This window comes from Canis lupus, chromosome 14 (genome assembly GCF_011100685.1).
Source record: "Canis lupus familiaris isolate Mischka breed German Shepherd chromosome 14, alternate assembly UU_Cfam_GSD_1.0, whole genome shotgun sequence".
Classification (NCBI taxonomy): domain Eukaryota; kingdom Metazoa; phylum Chordata; class Mammalia; order Carnivora; family Canidae; genus Canis; species Canis lupus.
The window spans coordinates 18,055,120-18,077,196 of NC_049235.1; the positions used below are offsets into that span (position 1 = coordinate 18,055,120).

The following is a 22,077-nucleotide window of genomic DNA, read 5'->3' on the forward strand; positions in this document are numbered from 1 at the left end:
ACCCACCATCTTTCATTCTCAGCTTAATATGTTCTTCCTCTGATATTATCAAAGGAAGTGTGGTAGTAGTACACTGCTGTAGCCATGAAGAGAACGCAGTTTTTACTTCTTCTTCACTTACATCTTTAGGCTGCCAGAGAAAAGGGAAGAACAATAATGAATTATCCTACTACCTAACTGCATGTTAACATCCTTAGCTTAATATCTTATCTTGCTAATAATATATAAACCTGGATACAGCTGATGGACCTTAAACTAGCCTCTTAAACTCTGAGCCTTGCTCACCTCATGTGAGAACTGTAAGATGGTGTCATTAGTAGGAAACTAGTCAATTACGTAAATCACAGTATACCCAATCTGCACCAGTTTGGCACAAGTGATTACATATGCTAGTAGTTCAAGATGCAACCAGCCTAGCACGACCATTTATTATCTGTGTGACTGTGGGCAAATTAATAAAACTCTCTGAACCTCAGTTTTTATAACAAATAAACATTTATCAGAAGTGGTGAAGTTTTAAACCCTCCTTATCTCATGACCAGTGATACACATACAATAATTTGGCTCACTGGGTAACCATTCCAATCCATTCTCCCTTGCCTCCCTGCATTAGAGGTGGGGGAAAAAAAAGCTCAATTCCCAGCCTGGGAGAGGGAGGGAGAGGGGGAGAGAGAAGGGGAGAGGGGGAGGAGCAGGGAGAGGGAGAGAGAGAGAATGAGAATATGAATATGCATGTATGTGTGCCTGCAATCAGCAATCGTTGGGAAGGGCTTCTCTTCCTAATTAAAAGGTAGAGAAACCTTGCAAGAAGGCTTTTGCTTTGTGCCTTCTGCTGCCAAGAATGCATATGTGATGCCTATTAGTACAGCACATGCTTTGCATCTCAGAGGAAGAAAGTTACAGGCTAATGATGGCAGCTAGACCAAAGGAGCCTAGATCCTTGATTAACCACCTATGAGTGCCTCCAAACTTCTCTGTACATGAGAAAAATAAATTCTTTATAAGTTCATTTTCTTTTCTGTTAAGCAGGCCACAGTGCTGAGATACTAAGTACAATGTTAATAAACTGTTCCAAAGGTATGAAGAGATTCTAAGAAAAACACTATTAATTTTTAAAGTTTTTAAAATCAGAATTAAGTTTTTAAAACCCACTTGAAGCTAAAAACGGGATTAACCAAAAATTCATGTAGGGAAGATATTATCTGCCTAGGAAAGTAAAAACCTCTTCATTCCACCATTTCTCAACTGGTCCATTTCTGTTCTCTCTTCATCCAGAGTCAAGCTTAGTTCTGTTGATTTAGTTCAGTTTAGAACCTGATCACTAGAAAAAGCAGGCTAAACTAAGTACAGGCATTGCTCTTACATTCTTAAAGATGGCAAACAGTCTGTTACTTCTTTGGGTATTACTGGGCAATGGGATTAAAGACCTAAAGGAAGGGTGCCTGGCTCGCTCAGTCAGGAGAGCAAGTTACTCTTGGTCTCTGGGTCCTGAGTTGAGCCCCATGTGCAAGGTAGAGTTTACTTAAAAAAAAAAAAAAATCAAAATGTGAAGAATCAAACATTCTTATGTCCTAAGACATATAATCAGCCCAGGGAAACCTGCCAATGTCTTGAAGCTTCCATTAAAATATGCAACTTGGGGGCACCTGGGTGGCTCAGTGGTTGAGCATCTGCCTTTAGCTCGGGTTGTGATCCCAGGGTCCTGGGATCGAGACCCGCATTAGGCTCCTCATGGGAACCTGCTTCTCTCTCCACCTATGTCTCTGCCTCTTTCTCTGTGTCTCTCATGAATAAATAAATAAAAATCTTAAAAAAAAAAAAAAAGGCAATTCTGTAGTAATATCCTATTACTGAGACAAAAAAAATCTAACGACTAGGGGCCACATGTTTTTGTACATGAGACCTATTTTTTTCATGAGACCTAATTTTTGAAAAATACCAAGATTAACTCAAAAGTTGAAAGTAGAAATCACTGTGCACCATTCTGCCATGTGTTAAACGTTCAGTTACATACTGTTATGGAAATGGCATTTATTTGTTTTCCTCTTCTCTAGTACATAATATAAGCTATCTTATCTGGGGGTCTCATTAGCTAGAAAGTTCTGTTAAAATGGTTCTTCCATGATATTATAACCATTATGATCTGAAAGATTCAAAAATACCATCTGAATTATCAGAGAAGGATAAAATCATGTTTGAAACTTTTAAAACCTCTAACACAATAATTTCCTGTGTGGTAGTTCTCAGAGAACTGGTAAACTAAACTGGCACAGGTGACAATACCCTGTTAATGAGCAGTCTGGCATTTTCAGGCTGCAGTATGAAACAATATAGGGGAATTTTTTTAAATTACATAGATGTAGAAAAAAATATCTATCTTTTAAAAACCAAATTATCGGAGTGCCTGGCTGGCTCAGACAGTGGAGCATGAAACTCTTGATCTTGGGGTCATGAATTCAAGCCCCATGTTGGGCATAGAGCTTATTTAATTAAAAAAAAAAAGCCTAGGGATCCCTGGGTGGCGCAGCGGTTTAGCGCCTGCCTTTGGCCCAGGGCGCGATCCTGGAGACCCGGGATCGAGTCCCACGTCGGGCTCCTGGTGCATGGAGCCTGCTTCTCCCTCTGCCTGTGTCTCTGCCTCTCTCTCTCTCTCTGTGACTATCATAAATAAGTAAAGTTAAAAAAAAAAAAAAAGCCTAATTATCCATATTTGCATTGGCACAATATACATAATTTGTGTGTTGCTTACTAAAGACTTTTTGGTTTCTGAAAAAGTTAAATAGAATTACCTTAAGATCCAGCAACTCAGGATGCCTAAGTGGCTCTAGCGTCCAACTTTTGATGTGGGCTCAGGTCATGACCTCAGGGTCATGAGACTGCCTCAAGCTCCATGCTAGGCATGGAACCTGCTTAAGATTCTCTCTCCCTCTCCTCCACCCCCAAATCCCCTCCTTTCTCTTAAAAAAAAAAAAAAAAAAAGGCAACTCAACTCCTAGGTATATACGCAAAAGAACTGAAAGCAGGGATTCGACAGATACTTATACTAATGTCCATAAGAACATTATTCACAATAGCGAAAAAGGTGGAAACAACCTTAAAGGTCCATGAACAGATGAACGGACAAACAAAACATGGTATATGCATACAATGGAATATTATTTAGCCACAAATAGGAATGAATACATTTTACCACTTAGATGAGCCTATAAAAACAAATGAAATATACCAGATGCACAGGACAAAATATTACAGGATTCCACTTATATGAAATATCTAGAATAAACAAATTCAGAGACAGAATATAGATTACAGGTTACCAGGAGCTGGGAAAGAAGGGTATGGGACATTATTACTTAATGAGCAGTTTCTGTTTGGGGGCTGGAAAAGTTTTAGGAATAGTCAGTGGTTACTGCACATTATGAATGTAACTAATGCCGCTGAACTATACACTTAAAAATGGTTAAAACAGCATTTCGTTATATGCTTTTACCACAATAAAATAAAACAAAGACTTCTTTGCCCTCCTAGCCAAAAGGAATACAATATTCTTTATTACTTGGCTGAAGCAACTAGAAATTTTACAAGACATGTAAAATAGCTATGATATAACATAAATTTGAACTCACTAAGTTTTCTCTAGGTTGTAACTTTAGAGATCTTGGAATTTTAGGGGTAATTTCCACTGGAGTTATTCTGACTACTGCATGCATTTCTATATTTAGTCTCTTTCTCAGGTCATCTGGAATCTGAAATTTAAAAATAAATAAAAATATAAATATGTGCAAAACTTGATTTAAAATATCCCACAGCATGTTGTTATTAACTTCTACGAATTCAGGTAAATTAATTGAAGTTATCAGGATTCAGAGTAACCAGACAGATATTCAGGCACTGCCATATCACAAACATTTCAATTTTTTCCCTTCATTTCTTTCTTTTCACACCCTCTTCAGAATGCGATCCCTCGATTTTGATCTCTCAAGTGGAGCCTGCGTGAGTACTGGATGGCACCCGCATCCAGTACTGCCATTCCTCAGTGCCCACGGCTGCCTATCTTTAAAATGGACTGAGAAGTGTGGACCCCTTGCTCTCTTAATATGCTCTCTATGCCTTTACCTGGTACTTCTTCACCCTGTCTTCACCCCATGGTTTCAAGGAAAAAGATGGTATTCCCACCAAATGGCAGAACCATTAATAGAAAAGAGAAGTCCTATCGAGTTCGGGGTTAGACATTTTTATTCTGAAGATGGAGCAGGATCTCCAAAAACTAAGGAGTCTAGAACTAACGGAAAATAATGAGTTGATGGGCCAGAATGTTAGAAAATGACATAAGCCAGAGAGATTAAAAATTTCTAAGCTGCCAGCACAGAGCTCATAGGTGAAACCATCAATAATAGGAATCTACAAAGGAGAACCCCTTCCTTTCCTATTTTTCCTCCCTGTCCTAATAATTTCCTCCGTTTATCACCATGAAGCCTCACTTCACAACGGCTCAAATTAAGTTCAAATAAAACGGACTGGTGACCACATAAAGTGCGCAGGAGTATCTGAGGCCAGGCTGGGGCAGCGGAACACTTGCTGTGTTTCCCCCCCAGGCCCACGGTTACAGAGGCAGTGCAGCAGGCTACGCTGCTTCTGGGTACACTCCAATCCGGGGCCCACCTCACACTGTGGTCTCTCTCTATCCAGGCATTGCCCCCCCTCCCCCCTCCGCAGCGAGACCTTCCTCTGCTTTCAGGAACTGGGAAGCAAACCTCCTGCAGGTACTAAAGACGCCAGGCTTCGTAAGGCACCCACGCTAAGCACCAACTTGAGTAGGCCCGCCCGGCTGTGAATCCCAGCTGTACTTCTTATGAAACCTCAGACAAGTAAAATAACAAAAAAACAAAATAACTCAGGCAAGTAACCGTGAGCACCCTGGGCCTATTCCTAAGTTTATAGCTGTCCAAGTTTACTCAACCAGAAAACATGCAATCTTTACCCACACAAGGACTTTACCTTGCAATCAGGAATGTGTCCCTGCATGGACTTTAGATACTCTTTCTTAATATACTGACTTTCAAATTGTATATAAAATGTTATTCTAATTCATAATTTGGAGAATTTCAAGGATAATGAAATTACTTTCTCCCTAATAATCAATTTTATACTAACCCAGACTTTCCCAAGATGAAGAGCTTCTACAGTTTTGGTGTATTTTATGGCATTCTTCAATTCCTCAAGTCCATTCCAGATGACTTGTAGCACACAGGCCTTAGCTTCTTGACTGTAGCCTGAGGTGCCTGGTTCTTGATCTAGTGGTTCTGGCATTGACTTCTCTTTTTCAGGTGACAGGACATTTTGCTTTGTTTTACTTTGCTGTTGCTTTGGAGAAAGTAGCTTAATTAGCTTTCCATAGGTCACAGTAAAGCTGGGCACCACATCAAAATATTCCTGGTCCCATGGAAATATGTGAACAGCATAGTGTTTGTGAAACTCTGAAGTCGCCGTTACATTATGCACACTGGGAGGCTGCGATTTGCACACTCTGAAAATATTGTCTAGAGGAACAACTTTGGACTGCATGTTTTTGAATGCATTCATTTCAGTTAAACCCCAGGACATCTCCAGTTTCTTCTCAGACCCAAAAGAAAAAATGCTTCCTATCAGAGTCCATAAGCTTGGCATGGATGGTGAGTCAGCTGTAACCTCTGAATCTGTCTCATTAGACCCAGTAACTGTCAATCCTTTTTGGTCTTCTCCAAAATTATTAAATTTCCCATGTGCATCATCTGCTTTGGAAAATGTATTCTCCTTGGCTTGGCGGGTCTTTGGCAGAATAAGGAGTTTAGTGTCAGTTTCCAGCCTTCCATAGGCAGCAGTTGGCATTAGTGCAACTGGGTGGAAAACAAAGTTCATTAGTACATGCTCACCTCTGCTGTGGATTCAAGGCCATGGTGTAAAACACAATGGAAAATATAACAGCACCTACCAATTTGGATAAATATGTAAGTTTGTTGATCAACCCAAACAGGAAAAATGGCTTTTGGAAAAACTATTCGAATTTGATCCAGAAGATGCTGTTCAAGGGAAGCGGCATGCAGCTCCTATAACCAACAAACAAAAAGATCTATTCACTTTACCTTTTGTCATTTCGTGTCTGGTAAGGAAATCACAATTCATTCTTATAACTTGAACCAACTCAGAATATAGAATTTAGCTCAGACAAGAGAAATCTAAAGACACTGATATTTTGGTTCCCAGTTATGGGATGAGGAAGTCACAGGGATAAAAGGTACAGCATAGGAAATGTAGTCAAAGGTATTGTGAGTGTTGTCTGGTGACAGTTGGCAGCTACACTTGTGGTGAGCACAGCATAAGGTATGGAGACAATTGAGTCACTATATTGTACAACCTGAAACTAATGTTACATTGTATATCAGCTATACTTCAACATAAACAACTGCACAGTAATAGTTTAACCTTAAATTGGGCTAGTTCTCATTGTGTTTTCTTTACCAGTATCTCCCAGTCATCTGCTGAGAGGGGTTCCACCTCAACCTGTTGACAGGATACCACATGGGAGCACAGCTTAAGAAACACCTAGAAAAAATAGAAAATATAAAACTACTTTTAAAATACTTTTTTGTATCCCTAGGAAATAAGTTCTCTCTTTAGGTAAGCAGTTAAGTGTGAACAAGAAAGTATGTGTGCCTGCATGCATCGTGTAGATCTTCGTCGGACAAATATTAAGCACTTATTCTTAGCTAGGCCTTGATATACTCAATATTTTAGAAAAAACCGTCTCACAACTAATTATAGAAAGAGGGAAAATATCCTAGCACAACATGTTTTTTAAAAAATAAAGATAAGGGGGATCCCTGGGTGGCTCAGCGGTTTAGCACCGCCTTCAGCACAGGGCATGATCCTGGAGTCCCAGGATCGAGTCCCACGTTGGGCTCCCAGCATGGAGTCTGCCTCTCTCTCTCTGTGTGTGTCTCTCATGAATAAATAAATTAAAAATCTTAAAAAAAAAAAATAAAGATAAGGAGTACCTGGGTGGCTCAGTCAGTTAAGTGCCCAACTCTTGATCTCAGTTCAGGTCTTTTAATTTTTATTTTTTTAAGATTTTATTTATTCATGAGAGATACAGAGAGAGGGGCAGACATAGGTAGAGAGAGAAGTAGGCTCCTTGCAGGGAGCTCAATGCAGGACTCGATCCTGAACCTCAGGATCAAACCCTGATGCTCAACCAGTGAGCCACCCAGGCATCCTGTCAGTTCAGGTCTTGATCTCAGGGTCGTGAGTTTGGCTTGAATGGGGCTCCCTGCTGGGTGTGGAGACTCCTTTAAATAATAAATAAATAAATAAATAAATAAATAAATAAATAAAACCATTAACAAAAGAAATGTAGTTTAAACATGTTAGAAGAAACAAGGTCATCAAATCATGGCTTGGATCTAGTATATACACACTCTACTATTTCTAGAGGTTTTACTACTGTTAGTTTTATAACAAACCTCAAGCCATGGTGCTTCTAGAAAAGAAAAAAAATGCAGAGACAGAGATCAGAGCCAGTTATTTAGGAGTATAAACACTCACAACTGAAAGTAAGGTAAAACAGATGTGCCCTCACTCCAGCCTGTCGATGTATGTGAAATTCTAGTGTGTGTCAGAAGCTGGAATCTACCACCTTACTTTCTTCTGCTTTTCTTTTGGCATTTCTGGGGATTGAGGATTAAAACCCATAGCTACTGAGTATTAAATGCTCCGTGAACTAGCCCTTCCCTCTCTGCTTTTGCGGACTGGAGCAGAATTTCCCCAAATGCCTCACCCTCAGTGAATCTCCCCTCGGCATCTCCCATGTGCCCCACGTGGGGAGCACAAAGCAGCTCCAGCCCACCAAGCAGCTCTAGCCCCAGGTGAGCTGGACCACTCTGTTCCTGGTCTTTGGGAAATAGTACCTTCGTGGTATTACTACAATGTACAGAGGATCTGCAGACACTCAGGTAAAAGTTCTCTCTGAAGCAAACAGGCATTAAAAACACACAAGACTATTCAGAGGCTGATGACGACAGCAAGGTCGGCAACAGGAAGAGGGTGTTTCCCATGAGGAAACAGAGACAACAGAGCTTTAACTAGCTATGCAATCCTGGGCGAAATGTTGTGTGTCCCCAGGTTTGGACAGCAAGGCACAAAAGTTAGTGATGTCCAGGGTCGCTGTGGGACTGAAGTTTTAAGATTCTACCAGAGAGGGATCCCTGGGTGGCTCAGTGGTTGAGCATCTGCCTGCGGCTCAGGGCATGATCCCAGAGTCCCGGGATTGAGTCCCACGTCGGGCTCCCTACGGGGAACCTGCTTCTCCCTCTGCCTGTGTCTCTGCCTCTCTCTCTCTGTGTCTCTCAGGAATAAATAAAATCTTCAAAAAAATAATAAATAAATAAATAATAAAGATTCTACCAGAGATTTAGGGTAAGCAAAGGACTAATACTAGGCGTACGGATGTCTCATTAGTGGCCTATACTCATTATCAAAAACATGCATGAATAAAATTAGTCTGTGTTCAAAACAGTTAAAAAGATGAGGCACTTTTTGCATACTGTTGTGGGAAACTGGTAATAGAACGCATCTATCAAAATTTTAAATGCAGAGTCCCCTAGACTCTGCAATTCAATTTGTATTATTTCATTCCATGTATATGTAGAGATGTTCAATCCGTATTGTTTGTGATACATGGAAATGTGTCTCTGATATATCTTGTGGAGAAAAATGGCAGAAAATGTGTATGATCCCATTCTTTAAATCCTAAAAGTATACTGAGATCCCAACATACAAGACACGCTCGTTCTGAGGCTGGGGTTAGAGAAAGAGAAAAACATCTTTTTACTTTCAATTGTAAAATATTTGTAATAAATATGTATTACTTTTGTAATTAAAAATATTTAGAAGGGAATAAATTGGTAAATATAATAAAATGAAAACATAAATCTAAGTCCTTGGGGACACATGGGTGGCTCAGTTGGTTAAATGTCTGACTTCAGCTCTTGTGATCCCAGGTCCTGGGATCAAGCCCTGCATTGGGCTCTCTGCTCTGCAAGGGGCCTGCTTCTCCCTCTCCCTCTGCCTGCTGCTCCCCCTGCCTGTTCTCTGTCAAATGAATAAATTTTAAAAATATTAAAAAATAATAAAGTATAAGTCTTCTAGCTTTGGGGATTTACAATCTAAGCATATTAAATTGATAGGCAAGACTAAAATAGAAAAATATTAACTCCTTTGTTGGATAGTTTTGTTTTTTTTTTTTAATTTTTATTTATTTATGATAGTCACACAGAGAGAGAGAGAGGCAGAGACATAGGCAGAGGGAGAAGCAGGCTCCATGCACCAGGAGCCCAACGTGGGATTCGATCCCAGGTCTCCAGGATCGCGCCCTGGGCCAAAGGCAGGCGCTAAACCGCTGCGCCACCCAGGGTTCCCTGGATAGTTTTTTAAAAATCAAGTATGACCTTGGAAGACTAGAAGGTTTTGCAGAAACAAATGAAGTTCAATAACAGTAAGTAAAACTCAATAATTCATAAAGCAAAAATAATCGCATACAAACAGAATTAGGGAACCTGGAAAGTAAGTAAAATAGAACACAAAGTCAAATAGGGAGCAGACTACAAGATAATAACTGAACAATAGCATATAGTTAACTTGAATATCCTGGACTGGTTATAGCAGCACAAAGTTAGGTGTCCTTTCATCTCCCTAAAAAAATTAATCTGAACTTTTTCTTTCCATTGCTGTGTTGTGTGACATTAGGAGAAAGTCACAGTCATCACATTTTGTACTCACCTGGTCCCCATTTGAGAGTCCAAGTTTCTGACCAACGTGTCTATTAATTTCAGCCACATTTTCGCCTTGATCACTAAAATGCCTGCCTTCCACCCAGCTCAGGAATGCAGGTTGGTGACCCCAGGCTACTTCTATAGCTTGATTCTATTTATTCAAGAAATAAGAAAGGAGGAGGGGAGAAGAAATTAGAAAGGAGGGATGAGAGTTTTTATCTTTTATGTGAATCCAGTAACGCATATAAACTATTACTGCAACACACACATACAAAGAGAGTTCTATGGACAGGTGATAGCTCTCTGTTGTGCACATTAGAGCATTTAAAAAGCTATAATCATTTTCAATACCCAAAGCTGGTGATGCTGTGGGTGGAATCCGTGTCCTTGTATTCTTATGATGGCATTACAAATTCATTCAACCATTCCAAAATTCAAAATGGCAATAGGTAGCCAAAGAATTTACTTACACTTTGAGCTATATATATGTGTGTATATATACATACATATATATATATATTTGAGTATTCTGAATTAATGATTCAAAGAAGAAAACTGCACCAGAACATACCTCTGCAGTATTTTCTATAACAGTGAAAACAAAGGTCTATTAATGGGGAAATTATTAAATAAGCTACAAATTTACTATTTCAGTAAAGCTATTTATCATTTAGAAATATACCATGATTAAAAATGTAACAGTATTTATTAGAGAATGTACACGGTAAAGCACAAAAATTATAAAAGCATAAAACAATTCCTGTTCCCAGAGTACTTACTGTTAATAGTTTATGTACACTTCCAGAAATTTTATATTAGACAGCTTCTTAAATAATTTTGAAAGTTTTACAACTATGGAATTAGAATACAAAAATCAAAATATAAAATGTATTCTCATTAAGATCAATTATATAAAATATGTTAAGTTTGTGGCTAAGGACTAAAAAAACAAGATTTTCTATGATCAAAGAGTTACTAACTCATTATTGAAACCTTAAAAAATATGTAAACTTGGAAAGAAAAGAGGAATTACTGATATTTCCTCCACAATAAGACAAGTACATGAACAATCTTGTCTATTTCTAGCCAATCCTGTTTTTGAGGCAAATTCTTTACATAGTTGTATTATAGTCATGATTTAATATTTTTCCAATTAATATTGTCTCATAAGCATTCACACACATATATCATTTTTTTCAATAAAAAGTAAGGACACTTCATTAATAGCCATCAAAACTTACCATCTCAGGAAGTTTTTGTATTAAAATCATTTATATCAAAATAAATTTGTCAAATTATTAAATATTAAATTCACTCATTTGCATCAAATTTTACTATCTCAAACTAGTTATAGGCCACTTACTGTTTCTTTAAATAGGAAAAAAAATCTCAAAATATGTTTGAGCAACTTCTGAGGCAATATAATGTACTTTAAATTAGACCTGTTAATTAAAATGTTAAAACTTCGTATTGAAGAAACTCATCATGTATCACTTAGGTGTGTAATTTTTCTCACAATTCACAGGGTAGTCCAACTGCTCAAACTGACAAAACCTTTCCCCCAAGCAAAGTGTGATCAAGTATACAGAGCCCAGGATTTGGAGTCAAATTCCAAATTACTATGTCAGCTGTGTGCGAACTGAGGTTATAAGGGTGAAGGTGACCAACCCACCAGGTGTTTTCCACAGTTTCATCAGAGTCAGTGGCATATAATCCAGATCATCTATTTCATAAGAAGAAACTTTCAAAACTAGAGATGTTAAATAGGGAAATACAAAATGCGTCCTGAAGTATCAAAGAGGAGAACTCTACCAACTCACTGGAAAAAGGAAAATCAACTTTATTAAACAGGAAAAATACCTTAATTTTTCATTTGGTCAAAATGTCGTAACCAGCTCTACAGTCAGTCGTAATATATGTTTAGTTGGAGTTAGTACACTTTGCAGAGTATTGTGAGTCCACATTCATGTAAACTTTTTCCACCTGAACCACAGAACCTCGGGTAAAGAGAAGCAGCCAATAGACTGGAGAGAACGGTGCTCCTTTCCCAGGAGGCCAATCAACAAATGACTGACCACCTGCTTTTGCCCATACCTGCAGTATCTGTATCACCTGGAGGGCACTTTCCAGTGAAATCACAGGCTTTCAGGCCCTTAGACCAGCCAGATCCAAGGCCTGGGTTCTCCCTTGCTAACACAAAAGAAATGCTAAGTTTGTACCCAGCCATTTCTGGATGGAGATTTAGATTTGTCTGCATTCAGTGTGGCTGTGAACCCTCTCCCCATTTCAGCAATCACAGGAAGCACGGAGCCCAGCATACAGACAAAATAACGGAGTTAGAGCAATGGTTCTCAACTGGCGGTGATTTTTGTTCCCAGGAGACATCTGGCAACATGTGGAAACTTTTATTTTTTGGCTGTCACTACTGGAGGAGGTGTACTACTGGCATCTAGTGGAAAGAGGTCAAAGATATTGTTAAATATCTTAAAATACTCACAGTCTCCCACAACAAAAAATTACCCAGCCTCAAGTGCCAAGATTAAAAAATCCTGGGTTAAAGCATCTACTGCGTATCCAGCCCCAAAATAAGTACTTGGATAAGCAAAAGATGATACTTGAAACATAGAGTACAAGAGGGATGTGTCACATAAACAGTGAAGTTTTGAAAAGGAGACAAATGTGATCAACTGAGAATTTGAAAGCCAGATGGAGGAGGTATAAGATTATGTTCAGCTTCTGAAGGCATAAAATGAAGAAAAGCGTTTTGGGGAGAAAGAATAGCATGAGTAAGAGTACAGAAGTAGGGAGGAGCTGGGTTATGAAAGAAACAGTGAGAAGGCCAGTCTGGATGCTGCAGAGTGAGAGACAAGAGGACAAATTAACTAGAAATGGTACCCTCCCTAGGACTGCTAGTTTCCTAACATGTGAAAGTACAGAAATGACCTAGAAACCCCAGGTCCCTATCACCATTAACATTCTATGATTCTATAACAGCGAGTCTCAGTTCCTTTGCATCCACTAGCCCAAAGGTATTTTTATAATTACAGATGCCTGAAGCTCACTCACCAAGATTCTGATTCAACAGGTCTGAGAAAGGACCAGAACATTCCCATTTTTAAAAGCTTCAAGGTAAGCCTGACACAGGCCAGAAAACCACTCTTCTGACCCTCTTCCCCTTTACAGCATTACAGTATTATGTACTCCACACTTCAGCCCAGATAAAATAATTCAACACATTAGCTCCCAATTCATGACTTCCTGCTTTAATAATTCACCTATGCCTTCTAGTCCAATAATTCTAGGGGGGGGGGGAATAATCTAGAAAAAAACAGTTCCAGAGAAGTAAGATGGAAAGGTCGGGTACTTAAAACTATTGGAAACTCTTAAATATCCCCCTCATGATGAGCCAGTTGTGGGTACCATGCATTCAGGATTTCTGAGGATTTCAAAGATCCCATCCCTTTGCCTGCATAAACACAGACTCACAGACTACAGGTCTCTATCTCTAGCTATGAAAATGCGGATGCTGTATTTCTGCCAGTAATTAATAAAAAAAGGACGACTGACGGCAGAGGCTCAAGTAATCCTACCTATGTACCTCCAGGTATGCAGAGTTCTACTGCACATCCCCGGCACACCCCGGACTGGGGGGAGCCTCTGGTTAGTGACCTACTCCGCATGGGGGCCGCGGTGCTCCGCTGTTAATCTACAGGGGCTCTGCAAACCCAACCCGCCCCTCCTTCTGGAGTCCAGGACGGCAGTCGTGCAGGGATCTGGAAATCACTGCCAAGAAAAACATTTTTCAAGATAAAAATAAAAATTAGCGACTTCCCAGGAGCTTTTCCAAACCGGAGTGAGGAATATTTCTGAATGCAGACGTAGACTTAGGATGTTTGTAAGCCCAGTCTCATGGAGTGAAAACACCTGGAACAGGGCAAGTTAAAGGCCCAGGGCTGCACGACCTGCCCCCGGCGGCCGTGCCCTCGAGGGGCCCTCAGTCCGGCCTCTGAACCGCTCGGCGGCGACGGCGGAAAGGCAGCCCTCGCCACGCCGCTCGGGGCGGGGGGCCTGAGGGTCGCCGCGTGCCTCCAAGGCCTCAGCCCCGTCCGCCCCCAGGCTGCTCCCAGGTGTCCCGAGTCTGGGCGGGGAGCCCCGTCCGCGGGCGGCGCGGTACCTGCAGCAGGTGCAGCTGGGCCACGAGGCGCCGCGGCAAGCGGAGGAAGCAGTCGCGAGCGTTGGTGAAGACGACAGTCGCCGCCACCCCACCCCCGTCTGCACCCGCCAGGCGGTCGCCGCCCCACATCGTCCGGCGCCGAAGACGCCCCCGCCGCGGCAGCCCGCTCCAGCCGACGCCCGCCGCGGGGCAGGCCGAGGCCGTCGGAGCCGGAGAAGATCGATCGGCCCCGCCCCCTGCGGCCCCGCCCCCTCGCCGCGCGCCCGTCCGAGGAGGGAGGGGCAAGCAAGCTTCCCCAGCAGTCCCGGGCCTCTCCGCCGCGCCGCCGGAGGGCGGCACCTCGCTCACCCAAGTCTCACTCGCCGGAAACGATGCGGGCCGCCGTCGGCTCTCCAGCCAATCCAGGCACGCCGTGGCCCATTCCCCTCCGTCATTGGGTGGGCGGGAGGGCGGCCCGGCGGATGTTGTCGTTTTGGCCGGAGCCAAGTAGGCAAGATGGCGTCGAGCGGCGGGGAGCTCGGGGGCGTATTCGATCACCACGTCCAGAGGGCCGTGTGCGACACGCGGGCCAAGTATCGGGAGGGGCGGCGGCCTCGCGCTGTCAAGGTAAAGTGACTTGGGTTTTCACTCGCTATCCTCGATAGCGTTATCATGCCCGGCTTGATAGATGAAGGCTTGAGGGGCTGCGGGCCTGCCCACCAGGCATCGGCGGTGGGACGAGAGGCCGGCGCTCAGTTACCAGACGTTCTCACGAACTCCTCGGCTACCTGCTAGAACGTCAGCTCCGCGGGGACGGGGCTCCGCTTTAGTCTTTGTATCTTCCGTGCTTACGTGGTAAGCGCTCAGTGAATCGTTCTCGCTCTCTCTCCAGTTAACTTCTCCTGAGCCAACTTCCGGAAAATATGTCCATTGAAGATACTCTGTGTTTTAATTAGAGGCCCTGACACGGAGGGGTGAATTTATTCTTTATTTTTTCTGCAGACCGGCTGAACAGAATGTTTCTTCTTTTCAGGGCTTTAAGTTTTTTGTTTTTTTTTTTAATTTTAATTCTAGTATAGTTAACCTACAGCGTTATATTAGTTTCAGGTGTACTATATGATAATTCAGCACCTCTGTACGTTATTTAGTGCTCATCATTGTAAATGTACTCTTTAATCCCCAGAGCTTTTTCTTCTTTTTTTTTAAATAGAAGATGTGTCTTAGGCTTATTTGGAAAATACATTTTTTAATTTAAATTCAGTTAGCCAACGTATAGTACACAGTGTCAGATGCAGATGTTCAATAGTTTATCAGTTAGGTACACCACCGAGTGCTCATAACATCATGTGCCCTCCTTAGTACCCATCACGGAATTACCCCATCCCCGCCCACCTCCTCTCCAGCAACCCTCAGTTTGTTTCCTAGAGTTAAGAGTCTCTCTTGGTGTTTCTCCCTCTCTGATGACTTCCCGTTCAGTTTTCCCTCCCTTAACTACGATCCTCTGCGCTCTTTCTTATATTCCATGTATTAGTGAACTGGAGAGTATTATGTTATTTGGTGAAATAAGTCAATCAGAGAAAGGCAGGTATCACATGGGTTCACTAATATGTGGAAAATACATTTTTATGTGTCTGCATTTCTTTTAGGTATATACAATCAATTTGGAATCTCGGTACTTGTTAATTCAAGGAGTTCCTGCGGTGGGAGCAATGAAGGAATTAGTTGAGCGATTTGCTCTATATGGTGCAATTGAACAGTATAACGCTTTAGATGAATACCCAGCAGAAGACTTTACGGAAGTTTATCTTATTAAATTTATGAATTTACAAAGTGCAAGGTAATGTGCAAGTTAAGCTTAAGTTTCATTTCCGCCATTCCCATTGCTAGCACATTGGTCCCAGTTGTCCCTCGTTCATACCTGAATTACTGAGTAACGCTGTATTATTTTAATCTTACTCCAGTCTTTTTTTTTTTTTTCTTTTTAAGATTTTACCCATTTATTCACGAGAGACACAGAGAGAGAGGTAGAGACACAGGCAGAGGGAGAAGCAGGCTCCCTGCAGGGAGCCGGACGTGGGACTTGATCCCAGGTCTCCAGGATCACGCCCTGGGCTGAAGGCAGGTGCTAAACCGCTGAGCCACCCAGGCTGCCCTATCTTAACTCCAGTCTTAAATGTCATTACCTTGCTTAACAATCTTCAGTCATATATTGTGGTAGATTACAAAATGGGTTTGGATAAGTTTTCGAACTTCACAGCTTACTAACATCGTGACTTTGGACAAGTCATTTAACCTCAACAAGCCTGTTTTTTCTAGTCTCTGAAATCTGTACAGTAAAAGGACCTACTTTGAGGGTTGTGTGAGGATGGTATGAAATAATCCATGTAAAGGGCTGAAACATAGTGCCTCCTGTTGAGAATGCAGTAAACATTAGCTATTGAAGTTCTTTTTTTTTTTTTTTTTTCTTTAAACTTGCTGGGATTTTTTTTTTTTTTAAAGATTTTATTTATTTATTCATGAGAGACACACAGAGAGAGAGAGAGGCAGAGACACAGGCAGAGGGAGAAGCAGGCTCCATGCAGGGAGCCCGACATGGGACTCAATCCTGGTCTCCAGCCGCTGAGCCACCTGGGCTGTCCGCTATTGAAGTTCTTAATGTTATGCACCTATGTGAATTGACTCAGTCTTTTCCTGCCTTCTGCATAAATTCTGTGCTTCAATAAGGGTGAAATGCCTCATCTAGTTTTATGTTTACCCCATTCTTGTCACTAATTTGCTCCAATATCCATCCTTTGGCTATTACCATTCATACTTCCTTTTTCTCTTTAAAAAAAAAAAAAAAAAAAAGATTTTAATTACTGTATCCCCAACATGCTCAAACTTACAGCACCAAGATCAAGCATCACATGGTCTACCGACTTAGTCAGTCAGGTGCCCCACCATTCACATTGTCTTTCCGTACTCCAAATAGCACTTGCAGTCTGCCACAAAAGCACTTGATTTTTATAGGGTTATGTATTGTTCTCAGTTTGCTCCCTTATGTGATCTCACTTCCCCTAACCAACTTCCCCTCATAGTTAGCGAAGCATATTTTCTAGAGTTTTTGCATCTCCCACAGCACATAATATGGTAGGTTGTGGAGTTCAGCATCTCAATTTGAATCATAACTCCACAAACTAGTGTGAGCATGGCTAAATTATAAATCTCCTGAGGCCTCCTTAGGTCCTCATAGGGTTTTATGAAATCTTAATTCAGGTGAAGTACTTAGGGCACTGCCTGGTGTGTGATAAAATCTCAATAAGTATTTCTATCATTATCCCTAGACACGCAAGTACTTAAATATTTATTGTAGTATAATGCTTAGCCAGTTACATATGTTTGATAAGTATTTGTTGAATATCATCATGTAACTTTCTCGTTGCTTATATATTCAATATTTACTCAATTATTGAAGATTTTACTATTACAATATTTTTATTTGTGAATCCATTGTGCTGAAAAGGCTAAATTGGGTATGAGCTGACTCTTAAGGGACATTTAACACAGAGAAATCTCTATTTCATGACCACAGATTGTGTACCTCAAGTTAACTATTGGCTCCTAAGTTGGTTAAAGGGAGTCTGGTTATGTGTGGATGACTTAGCTCAAAATCTGTTAGTAGTATAGAGCGAGGGGATGAAAGGCTTGAAGAGTATGCACTAGATCAGTAGAGTTAATACCATACACAAGTAGAACATCTTAACTCCCAAACCATAGGATGTATGTACACCTAGCAAAACCTGGACTTTTGGATCAATGCATTGTATACTATTTCAGCTTTCATCCTAAGTAGGTCAAGATTAATAAAACATGCTATCACATATTTCTGTTTAGGACAGCCAAGAGAAAAATGGATGAACAGAGTTTCTTTGGTGGATTGCTTCATGTATGCTATGCTCCAGAATTTGAAACAGTTGAAGAAACTAGAAAAAAATTACAGGAGAGGAAGGCTTATATAGCAAGAACTACTAAAAATAAAGGTTTGTAAAGCCAGGTACTAAACATCTTTTGTGTGTCAGGCAGTCTGCGAGGTGTATCATCATAGAGCCTCCCAGTCTAGTGGGAAGAGAGATAAATAATCACAATATTCATTAACTATAAACTGCAGGATTCTGTGCAGCACTCTCAAGTAATCTGGGCTGGAAAGGGAAAGATGTTAGTTTGTGACAAGAGTCCTACAGGATGAAAGAGATGGCTGAGTTTTGAAGGACAAGTAGACATTACTCAGAAGGGGAGATGGAAAGGTAAGCCAGGTAGCATGTTTAAAGAGCAGAGGAATAAGTAGACATCATGTGTATGAAGGAACTACAAGTAGTACAGGGCAACCACAACATGGGCTGCTCCTAGAAATAAGATTAGAAAAGAGGACAGGAACTGAATCATGAAGTGCCTCGTGTCTGTCCCATGCTGAGGAATTAAGGCTTGACATAAAGGCAGTGAGAAACAATTATGATTTGCAGACTAGTTACCTACTGCCAATCTAAAACTATTAAATGTGAAAAAGTCCCACTTTTGACCAGTAGCTGGCCAGAGACGCCATATGCCCCACTGAGTTTCACTAGACATAAATTCCAGGTGCCTGGAATAGGGTCTCATGGGATTTGGTACAAGGATTGTAGGAACAGAGCACTCAGAATTGGACTAAAATAATGTGTGTGGTCTGAAATCTGAATAGTCCTGGAGGCTCAGATGACCAGTTTTCCACCCTTTAGTTGAAAGACCAAGTCAGTATCCACACAGTTATTGAATATGAGGAGTTTATGACTGGGGAAGTGGCCTGTGGCAGAGGTGAAGAGAAGTAAGGAGGGAAGACTCTTGGAAGACTTATTTGAAAATTTGGCAAGAGAACTGTTGAGAGCCCATGGTCATTAGTAGACCCTGAACTTTAACCCATGGGATATGTGAATAGTTCTAGGAAAACTTTATGGTTGTGTGGCAAATAAAATTACAAAATATGGGTCCAGCATACTGCCTCTTTTAAAAATTAAACACAAACTAAGCAGCATGATACATTCATACAGTAGACTCCTCTGAAGCTGTGAAGAAAGAAGCATTCTATGTAATGACCAAGAAAAAATCTCTAAGATCTCTAAGATCTACAGTTAGGTGGAAAATGCAAAGGAACAAAGAAATGGATATTATGGAAAAAGAGGAGTTGGTGGGAGAAGGAAAAGTAAGACCTAGCTGGACAGATAAATAAGAAAGAATTGGGATTACTTATGGAGAAGTAGAAACGAGGAAGATGGGGAGCAAAGAAAGAATGACACTTGACACTAATATATTCTTTATCCTTTTTAGCTTTTAAATACAAGGTATTGCCTGCTTAAGAAATAAATTATTCAGGGTACCATTGTTAACATTTAAAGTAATGTTTGTTTTTAAAATTATAGTTTTCTGAATGATGAAAACAATAAAACATTTCTTTTTCCTCTTATCTCACCTTTTAAATTGTAATGTGAAGATCATTACATAACAAAGAAGAAACGGGTTACAGAGCTTAAAGACACAAAAGATTTCAGACAGAACTTCCATTCAGGGACATCTGGATTTCGTGCAGTCACTGTGAATACTTCTGCTGGCAACTCAGACCCTTGTCTTCCTTATTCTTGTGAATTGCCTTTATGTTATTTTTCCTCAAAATGTACATGTTCGTCAGGGGAACATATGGGTAAAGCATCCAACTTCTCTCAGGACAGTAGAAACCATGCTAAAACAATGGAGCATTGTATGCACAATGACTCTTTGCAGAAGATACAAATGAAACCTTTAAAAAATTCATTGGCCTTCCCTGGTGCACAAAAGGCTATTACTTCTTCAGAGGCAGTTGAGAGATTTATGCCTAGGACAACACAACTGCAGGAGCGGAAAAGAAGAAGAGAAGATGATCGTAAAATTGGAACTTTTCTTGAAACAAGCACAAGTAGTAATGAGGTTATGATTGGGCCTCTGTTACCAGACATACCTAAAGTGGACATGCATGACGACTCATTGAATACCACAGCAAATTTAATTCGGAATAAACTTCAAGAGGTAAGATCATTTTTAAAAAACTATTTTAAGAGACCATCTGGTCATAGGACTAACAGCTAAATCGAGATTTGTGGCAGCTAAAGTATTGTCATTAATTTTTTTCATTTTCAGTTTTTTTTTTATGTGTTTTTCTACAGTTCTGTTGAATTAACTGAATTTGACTTAACAGAAATGTATGTGCTTTGATGTCATTAATCCTTGCTTTAAACAATGTATTTCATATCATTCTAGCTCTAAACTATAAAAGCAGTGGTTTCAGTCAGTGAGGTTGGTCTGTGAGAATTGAGCCCAGGCCCTCCCTTTTTAAAGCTCCCTGGTTGGTTCTATTATGAGCCAAAGTACAGAACTGTTGTGTTGAAGGAAAATTACTACAACTTATTTCTTTAAAGTTATTACAAAATTACATTAAATTAAAATGCTTTTTTCTTCTTTGATAAAGATAGCCATAGAAAAAGATGAGATTTCTAAAGACTAGCCACTACGGTCTGCATTTCAAAATGTCAGCTCCTTAAATAGAATACAGCTCGATTGTACTACTTAAGTAGTAATTTCTTTACATATTATTTATGTAATCATTTTACATTTTCCAAGCACCAATAAAAGAAAGCTAACATTTGAATTAGCTTTTGAAAGATACCTTTTTTATGGGGCAAACCTCGTAGAAATCAAGCTGAGGAAGAAAGACCATTCTCTTAAACTTTAATCTGAGGTTCAGAGAGTGCTTTTTGTGTAATTGTATGTATATTTTACAGAGTGATTAAGGGAGTCTGAGGTGGCTTAGTTTATGTGTATTTTTTTTTTTACCTGAAAATTACTATCTCATTAAGGATGAGCTCCTATTTTATAATAACAAAAATCTATAAACGCAGTTTCCATGCTTAAGCCTCTTTTTAAAATTTTTAGTTTGTGCTGGCCCCCTTCCTTCAAATACAGCTGAGCTGAGGCATAGATAGAGATGCATAGCGCTCTCAGCCAGAGCAGACTGTATTTTCAAGAAAAAAAGTTGTTAGGTTCAATTCCTAAAAAGGAAACAGCAGAACAACAAAAATGAGAAATGCTTAAACACAACTTACTACAGATGCTAATAATAAAGGATTATTATAGAAGAGTACATATTTATTTTTCTCCCTTCAAATTTTTTTTCTTGTTAAATGGCTTTAGAAATTTTACTCCCATCAGTGTTTGGACAGAAAACTTTGCTCTGTAGGCTATACCCTGAAATTGGACTCACTCTGCCTCCAATGTGATGGCAAGATTTGAACTACTAGATGTAGATCCTACCTCTTCTATTAGTTTATTTATTCCTGTGCTATAAGGAATAAATGTTGGTGGTTCTCTTTTTTTAAACTAGGTAATTTCATCTGTGCCAAAACCTCCAGAAGACAAGCTGGAAGATGTGCATTCAAGTCGTCCATTAAAACAAAGAAGAAGAATATAGATTGCCAGCAGCAAATTATGTTTCCTGAGGGACTATTTATTATTTTTAGCCTGTCATTTTAATTCTTGAAGAGGTTGTACTGCAGGAATTTTCTAATGCATTCCTCTTTGTAATATCATTCAACCTACTTATTTAATAAAATTTCATCTTTTAAAATTAGTTTATCATGGACAAAATACATGCCAGCCAAATATATTCCTTAATAAAAGAAAACAACTTTTCCAGTGATTCTGGTTACATCTTACTAGCTAGAACTGGGCTCATGGCTGTTCCTAACTGGGGAGGTCTGGCATGGTAAATAAATGTTTAGGTTTTCTTTTTTCTTTTTTCTTTTTTCTTTTTTTTTTAAGGTTTTCAACTTCTGTGGTTGAGGAAGCAAGAGAAAAGGGGGTTATGAAAGGCTTATTCACAGGATTTGCCTTAAGATCTAAGCCTTGTTGGCTAACTTAAAAAGTAAAATTAGTTTATCATTACTTATAGGTGTTATTTTGATCATACTTAATATTACAGAAACTGTTCTTATTCTCACATTGCAGTAATTATAGGTAAATGAAGTGAAGCAAAGATAAAAACTTTAGAATGCAAGTAAAGATAGGCAGTCAGGATCTGCT

The 22,077-nt window shown here is 40.1% G+C and overlaps 2 protein-coding genes across 13 annotated transcripts in view; one reads left to right on the forward strand and one right to left on the reverse strand.

Moving 5' to 3' along the window:
• PEX1 (peroxisomal biogenesis factor 1) overlaps positions 1-22,077 on the reverse strand; it is a 70,787-nt gene that overhangs the window by 27,831 nt on the left and 20,879 nt on the right. For 8 of the 9 annotated variants that reach the window (XR_005369371.1, XR_005369370.1, XM_038556813.1 and 5 more), the window contains 6 exons: positions 9,814-9,957; positions 6,499-6,582; positions 5,972-6,086; positions 5,155-5,876; positions 3,627-3,746; positions 7-130 (listed from right to left, as the gene is read on the reverse strand). Coding sequence is in view for 7 of the 9 variants with exons in the window: in XM_038556813.1 (XP_038412741.1) it covers positions 7-130; positions 3,627-3,746; positions 5,155-5,876; positions 5,972-6,086; positions 6,499-6,582; positions 9,814-9,957 (1,309 nt within the window). In the remaining 2 variants the exon portion in view is untranslated. Of the gene's footprint in view, positions 1-6; positions 131-3,626; positions 3,747-5,154; positions 5,877-5,971; positions 6,087-6,498; positions 6,583-9,813; positions 9,958-13,980; positions 14,167-22,077 lie in introns of those variants that run through there. The other variant, XM_038556814.1, reaches the window with a different exon arrangement.
• Positions 14,427-21,694, forward strand: RBM48 (RNA binding motif protein 48). 4 transcript variants are annotated; one of them, XM_038556816.1, is made up of 5 exons: positions 14,431-14,586; positions 15,606-15,796; positions 17,833-17,978; positions 19,460-20,028; positions 21,380-21,694. In XM_038556816.1, the coding sequence occupies exons 1-5, from the start codon at positions 14,476-14,478 to the stop codon at positions 21,464-21,466; spliced, it is 1,104 nt and encodes a 367-aa protein (XP_038412744.1). In that variant the 5' UTR covers positions 14,431-14,475; the 3' UTR covers positions 21,467-21,694. The 4 variants fall into 4 exon arrangements, with proteins under 4 accessions (XP_038412746.1, XP_038412744.1, XP_038412747.1 ...); XM_038556817.1 differs by lacking the exon at positions 14,431-14,586 and adding an exon at positions 14,659-14,814; XM_038556819.1 differs by lacking the exon at positions 15,606-15,796 and having other exon boundaries at positions 14,458-14,586.